General features: G+C 39.0%; 2 protein-coding genes across 13 annotated transcripts in view; one reads left to right on the forward strand and one right to left on the reverse strand.

The window, feature by feature from the left end:
• The window catches only part of LOC124951677 (ankyrin repeat and SAM domain-containing protein 1A-like), a 121,638-nt gene that overhangs the window by 89,236 nt on the left and 19,274 nt on the right, over nucleotides 1-13,128 (reverse strand). For 10 of the 12 annotated variants that reach the window (XR_007101668.1, XR_007101669.1, XM_047500443.1 and 7 more), the window contains exons 2-9: nucleotides 9,484-9,564; nucleotides 9,103-9,259; nucleotides 8,721-8,866; nucleotides 8,232-8,354; nucleotides 4,124-4,350; nucleotides 3,510-3,726; nucleotides 898-1,119; nucleotides 272-548 (exon numbers count right to left, since the gene is read on the reverse strand). Coding sequence is in view for 10 of the 12 variants with exons in the window: in XM_047500443.1 (XP_047356399.1) it covers nucleotides 272-548; nucleotides 898-1,119; nucleotides 3,510-3,726; nucleotides 4,124-4,350; nucleotides 8,232-8,354; nucleotides 8,721-8,866; nucleotides 9,103-9,259; nucleotides 9,484-9,564 (1,450 nt within the window). In the remaining 2 variants the exon portion in view is untranslated. The remainder of the gene's footprint in view (nucleotides 1-271; nucleotides 549-897; nucleotides 1,120-3,509; nucleotides 3,727-4,123; nucleotides 4,351-8,231; nucleotides 8,355-8,720; nucleotides 8,867-9,102; nucleotides 9,260-9,483; nucleotides 9,565-13,128) is intronic. The other 2 variants (XM_047500439.1, XM_047500441.1) reach the window with 1 other exon arrangement.
• Nucleotides 7,063-8,347, forward strand: LOC124951681. Its single transcript, XM_047500453.1, has 2 exons — nucleotides 7,063-7,387; nucleotides 7,663-8,347. Exons 1-2 carry the CDS (start codon nucleotides 7,324-7,326, stop codon nucleotides 8,052-8,054), a joined length of 456 nt encoding a protein of 151 aa, XP_047356409.1. The 5' UTR covers nucleotides 7,063-7,323; the 3' UTR covers nucleotides 8,055-8,347.

Here is a 13,128-nt window from a genome sequence, read left to right on the forward strand (position 1 = left end):
CATTGTCGATATCTTACTTCGCTACGTATAGAACATCTACAGAACCATTCTCTTGTTAGAACGCGTAATCGATCTGGAATATTAATCGTAAAGTAATAACTTTATTCCTCGTATTCTTAATTTAATGATGACGATTGTTAAATCGATCGTATAAACGGTAGAATTGAAATATTCAAGACATTATTATTAAAATACAAGATCGATATCTCCGAATAATTTTGATTCGCTTATGACGTCATTGCACCCCCATAAAAAGAAAAAAATTTCTTACCGAAACTTTGCTATTAGAGGCAGGGCTATGAAGTGAGCTGGACAGGGGTGCCATTGGTAAGTAAATCCCAGGGGCACCGGAATCGTTGGCCAAACAACGTCGTTCCCGTGGGCTCGGTCCACCAACGCTAGATGACGAGGAGACGCTCAATTGATCGGACTCCCTGTTACCACCATATCCCGTGGGCAATGTCAAGGACAGATCCTCTGACACGAAGCTACCCTCCATAGTTCCTCTTGGTACAGGTGGCGTTTGATACAATCCGCTATCCGAACCCCTATGATAACAGATCCACAAACTACATCCTTGAACTTTATCAATTACGATTATTACCATTACAAATACTAACTACATACCAATAAAATCGAAGTTTCCATACTCCTATAAGATCTCGAACGGAAGTCAAATTATTCTACATCCTCCGATTATGATTCAAACCGTTATAGCCATTAATTCGATCGAACTGAGCTTTCCAATTTGAATTATATATCTACTTATAAATTATTCTAACTTTAATATTTAAAGGGATTATCTCGAAAATGAAAACGCAGTTCGTTCGTTCTATTTCATGATAAGCGAATTATAAAGATGTGAATGATCCACGTGCTAAATGTTTATGTCATTACCCTGTCGTGTCACGTGGTTGTAACGGTGTTCTAGAGGTGATAGTGTTTTGTGCTTTGTCTTCCGGTGTTTGGTCGGAACTTTCAAGAGTATTTATGGAGTTGAGAGTGTCAGACATGGACATGAGAACGCTGTCGAAGACTGAGCTGAGGTCGGAGTAATCCTCTGTCTGCGGGATAGTCCTCCGTACTCCATTCACTGGTCCCCTATTCCGCCCGTCTTCGCTGAAACGCGTTACGCCAACTAGGCTCGTCAAATCTTTTTTTCATAATTTTAATCATTTTCTTTTACTTTTTTCAAGGGAAGCTTACGGAATTGATAACATCGATATCGAACACGTCCCATCGAAGTGAAATCGTCTATATTTCTAAACCCCCTGGATAATTTCGAAATGTATCTGATCTATTTCAACAAATAGGAAACGATATGGGAAAACAAATGCTAAAGAACAACGAGAGAATATCTTGCGAAAAACAAGTCGAATAGCAGGAGAAGAGAAGGCCATGCCCGGAGGACACGGTTGAGAGGCATGGTTATTAGTTTTGTGCTGCTGAGACGGGCTAACATTTACATTGTTTAACGTGATGGATTCATCTCGAGGCAGGCCGAGTCGGGGATACCAATGTCAAACACGGACGATGGAGGGCTTTCCTGGCTGGCGTTGCACCCTTCATTCTTTATCCTTCTCACTCCGAGTCGAGTTCAGCCAACCGGTCGGCCTTAGTAGCTAGCGGAAGTAGAGAGCGAGAGAGCGAGTAGCAATGGGGCAATGCGGCGGGGGTGACCTGGGGCAAACGAGACGGTCGGACCCACCATCGCCTGCCTACATCAGGAAAATTAAACCAAGCCAAGCGGTGCTTAACGCGCTGGGGCTACACGCGGCCGCGCCACCTCCCCCCTCTCTCTCTTTCTCTCTCTCTCTCTCTCTCTCTCTCTCTCTCTCTCTCTCTCTCTCTTTCTCTCTCTCTCTCTCTCTCTCTCTCTCTCTCTTTCCTCCACCTATACATCGAAACTTCCCTTCTCGACCCGAGAACCTCCAGCTCTGTGGCTAACGCAAGGGCAACGCCAACAGTGGCAGTAGCAGAAGTAGTAGCAGCAGCACTAGCAACACTAGTAGTAGCAGCAACTAACAGGAGCCAGCAATGACACCGGCTGTGGCTAACAGAAGCAGGTATAGCTAGCTAGTGTGGGAGATGGCAACGATAGTGGCAGTGGTAGCAGCTACGCAAGCAGACATCATCACCCCTCCGCTGGTCCAGTAACTTTCTCTTTCTCTTTCTCTTTCTCCCTCCTTCCCTCCCTCTCTCTCTCTCTTTCTCTCTATCTCTCTGTACTCGCTCATTCACTCTCACGATGCTAGGTCCACGTCTATGCTTTTGTTTGCCCACATCTCCTATATTAAAGCTAACACACAGCAATGCACGTACTTGCACGCACCTACGCGTTATACATACATACAAATATCGAGTCTTTCTGCAAAATATTACGTCCCTACTACGTTTTGCGAGAGTGAGTTGGTCTCTCTCTCTCTCTCTCTCTCTCTCTCTCTCTCTATCTCTCTTTCTCTCTCTTTCTCTCTCTTTTTCTTTTTATCTCTTTCTTTCTCTTTTTCTCCTTGCTCTCGTTTATTTTTCTCTCTTCTGCTATTCATCCTTCTTTTACTCACATTCCACGTTTCTCCCTTTCTTTGGTATTAATAAATAGTACAATGATGATAGTTCGAAGAGAGCAAGAATCACGCGTTGCTCGTTTAAGGATTAAGCTTACTTTCTGGAAAAATGTCAGACTAATTAGTTGACCAAGAACTATCTAGATGAAGATTCTCTTTCGCTCGGCGCTGCTACGCGTTCTCTTCGTAAAAGTTCATGCGAGCACTCGTTCTAATGAGGAAGCGACGTGACCGGAAACTGGACGCAAACGAGAACGAAATAGCGCTAAATTATATACCCGTAGTAAACTAGAAACGTACATATACAATGTTTCCCAATGTGTAATTATTCGATGTAATGTGTCACTCGAAACAGTCGAACTTATATCGTGTACATTGTATCCGATATGAAATGAGTAATATGATTCGTTAGAAAATATAACGTATGATATTTTAAATATAAATAATATCTACTTGACTTATACCTAAAAATGTTAGAAATTCTTTTTTGCTTCGTATATAAATATAAATGTATATAAATATAAAAACGTAAAAGAAGTTACGACAAAAATACTTGTAAACATTAGATTATACACTGTGATATCTAAATGTCTATGAATAAAACATGGTATTCTTTAACAACAAAAAAAAAAAAAAAAAAAAAAAAAAAAAGAAAATATCAGATACATGCGTTATTACAAAAACAGAATCGTTACTCCAAAATTTGAAGATTAATAAAAATGTTCTATCTTATTAAATCAAAACAAATTGCACAATTGTCTATATCTTTCGTTCGCATGAATATAATCCATCGATGCTGACGAGATTTCAGCGAAGGAAAAAAAAGAAAAAAAAAAGAAATAGATAACACGTAGGGCGCAACGAAGTCAATCGTGAGAGACGCAATAAAACCGGAAGAACGGAGGAGAAAGAAGAAAATAAGATGAAAAAAGAAAGTATACTCACAAAGACATAACGGAAGTTCCGGAGACACGGCGATCATCGTCCCGAGGCTTATGATAGAACTGCCATTGAGTGGGCGACGTCCCTTCCGCCGGAGAAAGATCATCCCCAGGGCGTACATTCTCATAAGGGCTACCCAAAGAGTCACCACCCTGAACCGGAATCGGTGGCAAGTTCTCACTGTCGGCATCGCTTTCCACTCCGGAAGAAGACCTGTGCCCTGCACATAAAAGATAATATTATATCATTGCACGTGTAACAAAAAAAAAAGGAGCGATATTAATTCTAACAATTCATAGATCACTTTTAATATATTGATTCACCGAAAAGTTAATCAAATAGATTCTAAAAAATTATACCTCTTTTTATTTTTTATATATGTTACAAATCTCTTGATAAAGATTTACCATTATTACAGATTTTTATTCGTATTTATTTACGTAATAAAATTATGAATAATAGCATGAGTTATTCACTTTTCTCGCATATGCATAATTATGGTAATGTTGAATACCGTAAAAAGGGTCGCAATTAATATTCTTGTAATTAAGATGAAAAATATGGAATAAAAAGAGATGAGAAAAGTAGAAGGACAACCCGCAGCAATTCCAACGTACTCTTTATTACAGCCGTAATATCTTGGGTGACGTGTGGCGGAAATTGTCCCAAAAGGTCTAAAACGGTGTTTTGACGAGAATCCCTGATTCCCAGATCCACGCCTCTGTCCAAAAGTGCTCGGACAACTTCCATCTTACCGCAAAGTGCCGCCTCGTGCATCGCTGTACCAGCGGACGTTCTTGTGTTGACATCCACTCCCGCAGCGAGTAGAACTTCCACGACGGCTCTACAAAAAAAAAAAGGAAAAACAAAAAAAAACAAAAGATAATACCATGATAGTAATAAGAAACAAAAACGAACAAATACCTTGATAATTCGTTTTGGTAATCAATTTATATATTGGTTATCAATTTACTCGGAATATTTATTAATTTCAAATCGACTTTAAAAATTTCTTAAATATAATTTATAGATAAGATTCATTTGTTAATTAAACAAATTTGATTTTATTAATTAAAAAATAAAACCAATCGAGTATTACCAATAGGATTAAACGACTAGATGACAAAATGGTTATGAAGCATTGTCTATGGCCAACATAATAATCCTCTTGGCAAAATTGAACAAAGAACGCACCCTTGCCTTTCCCAAAGGGGCTACTAGCATGCGATCGTGCAGCATCGGTACGGCGCATATATGTACATACATTTTCGATAGTCTCGGACAATCGAAATCGCAAAATACGAATTCCATCGCGCGGCCCACGCCGACTGCAGTGACCGCAGCCATCCGTCGCATATAGGATTCGCGGCTGAGGATCGGATTCGCATGCACCTACGTTGTTATTACCGTGCCATAGGAGTATTTGTATACTGGCTTACCGAGAGCAGCGATATTGAATCCGATAATAGACATTACTCCACCCCCACCATTCGCTTTCTCCCACACTCACCCTCTCAATCCCTTTGCTCACCCGCACTATCGCCAATCCTCTCTCTTTCTCTCTCGCTCATTCTGCAATTCCAGCAAACGTCAAAGTAGAGTTCATCTCTTTCTCACTAAAACAAACTCAATCTCTCTCTCTCTCTCTCTCTCTCTCTCTCTCTCTCTCTCTCTCTCTCTCTCTCTCTCTCTCTATCTATCTCACTTGCACATACACACGCGTAGGTACAGCTAGGCGTTATTTAACCAAAATTCGAGCGATAAAATGTCACGTTCCTCTTCTCTCTCTCTCTCTCTCTCTCTCTCTCTCTCTCTCTCTCTCTCTCTCTCTGTCTCTTTCTCTCTCTCTGTCTTTCTCTTCGTATCCACATTCAAGCACGCAAACGTACGCGCCATCGGTATAAAATGCAACCATCGGACTGTACTGTATATCGCCAAATGCGATCGCATTATAAGCAGCGAGCGACGGTTAAAGCGATTACCGGCTGCGAGGATGCATAGAAAAACCGACGTTATACCCGATTACAATGTGAGCACCGTTTCGCGGCGATTCACGATCGCCGACCATTTCGATACCAGCCACTACCACTCTCTCTAACCCATTCCAACATTCAACCCTTCGTCCCTCTTTTTCTCTCTATCACACATACACGCACATGCACACATACATACATACATACATACATACATACATATATACATACATACATACATATATACATACATGCATATATATATATATATACATATATACACACACACATACATATTCTACGCATCCTACCGGCGATTATTTTAAAGGCTTACCAAGAGGATTATGAACGTGTACCATCGCTATGTTAAATGAAAACGAATCGGCCGAAACGATAAAAATGGATATTCCGCTTGTTAAACGAGCGATCGTCCAAGCCTCGAAAAGAGGAGGGCATGTAACTTTATATCGAATATAATTGTTGAAAGAACAATGATCAAAATCACTGGTGTTCCGCTACAGCTCTTCGATACTATTGCCATTCCTGTTATTACTACTCTGCCATAAGATTTTATATTGCGGAAAAATAAACGAAAGAACACATTTCATGAGAAGCAATCGAGCGTGAGACTACTATAAAGGGAGTAAGAAAATTAATTCAAAGTCGGCTGATAGAATATGTTAATAACGTTTTCACTTATTTTCCTCGCGCGATCGTACCACGTCAATGTAATCGATTATCCGGTTAATCTCTCACGCCATCCGATTAAACGATCGATTGGACAACGTACGCCGGTGCTTACAATATTATTTAATTAACAAACCATTAACGCGAATACGAATTTACGATTTCCTATGGCACATACGTTCTAGTACGCTCTTTCATTCGCATTTTAGGAATCGCGACATAGCCTGAACAGACCGCTCTAATTTCATTCGACGATACAAATAATGAGATTTGTTCATTTTAATCTATGTCTGATATATCCTTTTTCAAATGGATCATCATCCTTAATGATACATGAGGTATAAAGTACAAAGCTTCTCTCTCTCTCTCTCTCTCTCTCTCTCTCTCTCTCTCTCTTTCTCTCGTTCTTTTTCTCTCTTTCTCTGTTTCTTTCGCTCTCCTAGGCGAAAATAACTTTAACCTTTCCATTAGCAAGTTTTCAAAGTTCACGTTATGATCTATACACACACATACACACACGGTCACGTGTATATCGGTTAAACTGCATATACGTGTGAACTGAAAATACGTGAGGATAAGGAAGAAGATAATGAGAACACGGCTGCTCTCATGCAAAAGGTTAACTCTTTCAGGTCGACCGATCTATTAGCGTTCCTTAAATAAACCGTTTGAGTATAAATCTTCGAAAATTATTTGCGATGAAAAATAATCTAATTCACCATATATAAAATATATATTGATTAGTTTTGTCTATTAAACTATCAAAGACGATAAACAAGTATACGTCCGGATGCCCAAAAGCACCTTTTGCTAAAGGCAATCGTAGATAATCTAGGTCGATACGTTCTGACGGTGTTAATTAATACGATTCTCGCTATCGAGAGGCGGAGGTCGATTGCAATTCGCACGGATGAATCAGAGAGAGGTTGGCCGGCTGTTGGCCGGCATGATGCGTTCTGATGCATTCGTGTTCGCAAGAGAGAGGAGAGAGGATACGTTCGAACTGGTAGATGGTAACATAGGACGTGTTACTCTGAGAGGGTTGCATCGGACCGTGCCAGTTGGATGCAGGCATATATCCCATTCGACGGGATTACGCAACACGGTGCTCTCTGATTGGTTCTAATCGTCGGCTCTGCAAATGGCTCTACATCGTTATGGTTTGCTCGAACGAGCCCATTGTTGTCCAGGTTTACAACATCGCGGAATGGGCATTATTTGGTAATTAGAGCGGACGGTATTGCTGATAAGAAACGATTGATAAAAATTTCCCAAAGAAAAATGAAAAGGAAAAAAAAAAGGTTGTTCGATTTCGTTTCGTTGATCGGCTCTGATCGGATTTGTTAATTTCTATTTCTTATTATTCCCAAGTCTATGAAAGTAAAGATTATATTTTTAGATTAATCGATATAGTCCACTGATATGTGATCAAATTTATGAGTTTGGTTTGGATAAAAACGTAATGACGAATTTTTTTCATTCCAACAAAATCACAGGACCGCGAAATGGTGTACTCAAATGCACCGAAATACGCATCGGTGCAAATACCCTGCTTGCGCGAATTGCGGCTAATCTAACAGCGACACCGCCAATTGTAACGCAATATAAAATGGCGTTGATGGTGATGGTGGTGGCAGTGGTAGAAGTGGTCGTGGTAGTGGTGGTTGCCAATGAATGTGTAGACCAATGCCCGGACGCGTGGTCAAACGCGCTGCAGCGATCATCGGATCAGCTTAATCAAATAAAGAGAACGTGGGCTCTGCACAATATCAAATGGATCCCGAACTTGCGGTACTACAAATCGAATACCAAGACGATTCACGATAGGTCCTGCAGAAAGCTTAGTCAGCGGAATAAAGTGATCATGATTTATGATTTTTTCAGATGAAAACTTTTGTCATTTAAAATATATAACAAATAAATAAAAAACCAATTCAGATAATCTGAAGATTATATATATACTCCGAAAGTATTAAAAATAGATAAATAATATTCCAATTTATAAAATGCTTTTAATTAGAAAATTTAAGATCTATAGTAAACTAAATTGAAATCAAATACTTACCTATGTCCATTACGTGATGCTAAATGCAATGGAGTATGTGGGAAGATCAAAGACGAAGAAGAACTACGTAGAGATTCAATCAACTCTGGATGGGTTCGCACTAGTAGCTCCACTGTTTCCAATCTATAAGTGAATGACATGTCTAGCATCTTCGATATCCTTTATATCTATTCTAATGATATTTACAAAACGATACTCTATATATATGTTTACCAACGATATTAGACTTTGTTAAAAACCAAACAAATACTTATATAATATCTAGATTTATTAGTTTTATATTAATCCTTTTATAATAAAAATTATTATTTTATTTGTAATATTCTTTCTTATTAATTTGTATATAATTTTTTTGTTTTAAACCACGAATTGTAAATCAACTCGTATAACGTTTTATATAAAATAAAATCGGCGTATCGACAGATGAACCTCTTTCTCTCTCCATCGAACTTTCTCTCATAGATTTAAAAATTCGTACAATCCATTTACCTGCCATATTGCGCGGCGAGGTCGAGAGCAGATTCTCCGCGGCTGTTGCGGATACTCGGGTCGCATCCGTACTGCAACAGCTGCGCCACTATTTCCGTGTGTCCATATTGTGCAGCACAATGCAAGGCCGTCTCGTTGTCCTTTGTCTGTAATCGTATAAAACACAGTGCAATCTCTTCTGGCTGTAGTTCGATAGATCAGTTTGCAAAAATTTTCAACTTCGAAGAAACATCGAAGAGATATTTTCTCTTTACCGTTATTTTATTGCTTTACAAATTGAGATAACACAAAAATGGCAGGTACCATCGAAAAATTCTCAAGAAGTATGATCTTCTCTCTTAAAAAGATTTTTTCGAATGATTTTATTTTTGAAATCGCTTACCGCTAGATTGACTTTAGGTACCGAGGGCCCTTGGCTAAGAATTAACCGCACAATTTCAGCATCACCTGCCCAAGCTGCCAAATGAAGTGGCGAAGATCCTTTAGCATCTACGACGTTGGTAGAAGCCTCATATTGGAGCAATAACTTGACTACTTCACTGGATAGAAAAGAGCAACGATAAAATTAGCGTTAAGCCGTGTGAAAAATTTATAAATCGATAATCCGTTAAAATTATAATCAAAGTAGTATAAGAAAAATCACGTATCAATAATAAAATCTTTAATTGAATAAACATTGAACCATGGTTAAAAAGTTATATTAAGCGTAGAATGCAAAATTTATTATTTCGAACAAATGATTTTAATGAATTTTAATTCATACCGATGACCATTAAGAGCTGCATGATGAAGGGCTGTATATCCACTGGCATCTTGCACGTTAGCACCCGGACCTCGTCGTAAACTGCAAATACGACATATTAGAAGATATTTTTAAATATTCTATATCTTCTTTGTTTTATATAATTTAATAGCAAACGAGAACCATGGATAATTTTTTATATAGATTGCATTTTACCACGTGAACGAAAAAACATACTGAAGCAAATAATCTGACAATTTAAACGTCATTAAAATTTAACAATGATAACTAGGTCACCAATGATGCATCAGTATCGACCATCAAACGCAAATTGAGAACAAGTACGTAAATAAAGAGAAGGGTAGGGAACTAGCATCCGCAATTAAGAATTCACATTGAGTCATTGTAAACGATACCCTGACAATTGTTTTATACAAGCAGGAAGATGGTTTCATGTTACATGATGTATTCGCGTGACAAATTACTGACTGCTCTTCGTCATTCCTTGAGATATTTTCAAAACTCTATCGAAACCGAGCGTATGTATCATAAAATTAAATTATTCATCATTCGTCAAGTTTTACTAACAGAAGGTAGCAAATGAAATAGAAAATTTTTTCTGGAACTTGTTGTCTTTGTTTTGTTTACTTGCATGCAAACAATTTAAGAATAATTTATGTAAATAAATCGTCGCAAATGGAGTAATGACTCGTTAGTGTTTGTTGATAAATCATCCGGAACAATCCCGGACATGACAAGGTTCGGTTCTAGCTTCATTTCCGTTATCAGAAAATCACTTTGATTCTCGATCCCTCGATACTCTCTACAATCACTCGATTGCCGTCTCTTCTAAGTTTCATCGCAATTGCATTGACAAAGTATGACGTAAGCGTTAGCTATCACGACACCGGCCACTATCGGCACGATACAGAAGGTTAGATGGTGTCCACAATGGAGTCCGCAGACAGGAACAGGTTCGCTAATGAAGCTTCCTGCATCCGACACATGTTCTCATTACGCGCCTTTGTTGCCCACCTAGTTTCAAAATAGACGACTGCATTCTCGCAACCCCCACAAATAGCCCTATAAATGTGAGCAAGCTTCCTTTACTTCTGTATCTCTCGTTGTGTCTATCTATCTATCTCCTGGATATAACGAAAAGCTGTAATACCTTGACTATCTTTCTCTTTTCCTCTCTTAACCTTTCGTACACGATTCTACCTCAGGATCCTACCCTCTTTTTTACTTGATACTGCATTAAAGATACATTAACTCGAAGAAAATGTCATTATATGATATGTCGACAAATATGTTCAAAATATGTTTCGAGAAAAGAAATAAGAATTTCGATGGTTTACTTACAGGAACAATAAAAGTGTGATAAACAAGAAGAGAAATTCTTGAGAAAAATCCTGAACTTCCTACAGTCAATTTTCTTGATAAAAATAAATCCCCAATATTGCTTCTCCTTCTACAATATCTTTGCTATGTAATAAACGTCACATGAAGGATGTCGCAAAGCATCATATTTGCTTGGCTCTTAGGTGATCCTAATATTAAAGATGCTTGATAATATATTGTTGTATTCGAGTTTAATCAAGATATTATCGACTACTAATAAAGATGAAGGAAGATCAGCAAGATAATGTCTACGTTATTTCTTAGATTTTATTACTATAGTTAATCTTTTATATTTAGATTATATTTCAAATAAATTCTTATAAATAAAAATTGTTCTTTTTTTTCTTCTTTTGTTTCAAATGTCTAAAATCTTCGATTCAAGTATCAATGAATATGATATTGAAAAATACAATGTTTCCCCTCTTTATTATCATATTTCAAAAATAAAGTAACGTCGAAATTTTCAAATTGCTATAGGCGTAAGTTAAAAGGACGTTGCTCGGACGTACAAAGCTTCGCTGTCGGCCAAAACTTATGCCATCGAAGGAATCCCACGAACAATGAACAAAAATAGAATTGGCACAGCCGCCAAAACCATTACGCGAATCCGGCACAATCGTGACTTCAAAGTCAACGAACGGACCAGAGCGAACGTGCACGTACGCGTGTTTCTTGACGAAAACGATTTGTTAATTTATGCGAGGAAAATACTAACACGATCTTCACATTATTGCCTTTTCTGTTTGTTTATGATACAAGGCTTACTAAGCTATTGTATCATTTAAATGTTAAACTTGGCTAAATTCGTCGGACGAAATCAATAGAACGCACCGATCGGTCACTTTCTAAATATTTTTCTACAATATTTGTACTTATAATAATAACAAAATTTTTTTCTTGCATCATCACACGTGATCAAATATTTAAATTTTAGAGAAACGTCTTTCTTTTAGACCTGCAGATTTTAAAACAGAATAAAAAGAGAAAAAGAGAGAGAGAGAGAGAGAGAGAGAGAGAAGAGAGCTTTATCTAAGGGCATGGTAGATGAGATCAAAGCTTGCCGACGTCGTCTTCATTAAGCGTCGCCCATCATTAAACATTTCGCTTAACGGTCCTTTAAATCATCGACTTTTCCAAAGCGGCACGCGTGCCGATGCTTTAAACATCGTTCAAGGTCTCCCACCCTTGCAACATCTCGTTCCTTCTTTCGAAACCTCTGATCCATTATAAGCGAGATCAAAACGAGGAACGATAAAAAGGAGCGGCGAAAGGATAAAGTCGGACGTATAAAAGAATAAAAGAAAGAGAGAAGTGGAAAAGGGTGGGAGAGAGGTGGTTCTGGAGGTCGTTGAGAGTTGGCACGACGCGATGTGGCGACGAGTTCGAGAAGAGCTTCGTTCGCTTCGTAGAAAAGAAAACGAGAGAGAGAAAGATATAGATATAGAGAGAGAGAGAGAGAGAGAGAGAGAAAGAGAGAGAAAGAGAGAGAGAGAGAGAACCGGAAAAAGAGAATACACATGCTGCATCTCCTTTCCCAGCCCATTTACCACCCTTCGTAGTTTTTCTCTCTCTCTCTCTCTCTCTCTCTCTTTTTCTCACATCCGCGTCTCGTGAAGCTAGTATATACTATGTCGTCTTTGCATCGAGTGAAGGCACGTATTTGTTTTCCGCGCCCTAACAACTGCTGGCGTGACATCGAAGGTGGGCGAACGGACTTTTAAAGCCAACCATGAGGGGATAGCCACCCTTTCCCAACTCGTCGCATCCGTGCGTACGACGCTTTTACATACGTGCAGTCAAGAATCTCTCCCCCTCTCTCTCTCCCTTCTTCCCGTCTCCTCTCTCTCTCTCTCTCTCTCTCTCTCTCACACACACACACACACTTTCCCTGTCGTTCTTGCTATTTCGACCAGGCCATTCATCGAGTTCATCCGCTCGCGAGTTCCTTAATTAAACTCCGAAGATTGCGCGCAAAAAGGACATCACCCAATAGCCCTACGTCCCCTCCACATTGCCTGGCCTAACGAATGAAACGACATAAGGGTGGCTAGGAAGAAGAAGGGAAAGAAGGGAATCGAGGGAGCTTGATGTGGGCATACTTTCACCGAGAAGCAGATCGAGAAGAGAATGAAAAGAGAGAGAATGATATCTACTTGTTAGACCACGTGCAATGACAATTTCTTGTCGGACTTAATCAAGGAACTAGACGATTGTCGAGCATGGACCCGCTTGTTAACAGTAGATCGAGGAAACTCGTCGTTGTTC

This window comes from Vespa velutina, chromosome 9, assembly GCF_912470025.1.
Source record: "Vespa velutina chromosome 9, iVesVel2.1, whole genome shotgun sequence".
Classification (NCBI taxonomy): Eukaryota; Metazoa; Arthropoda; class Insecta; order Hymenoptera; family Vespidae; genus Vespa; species Vespa velutina.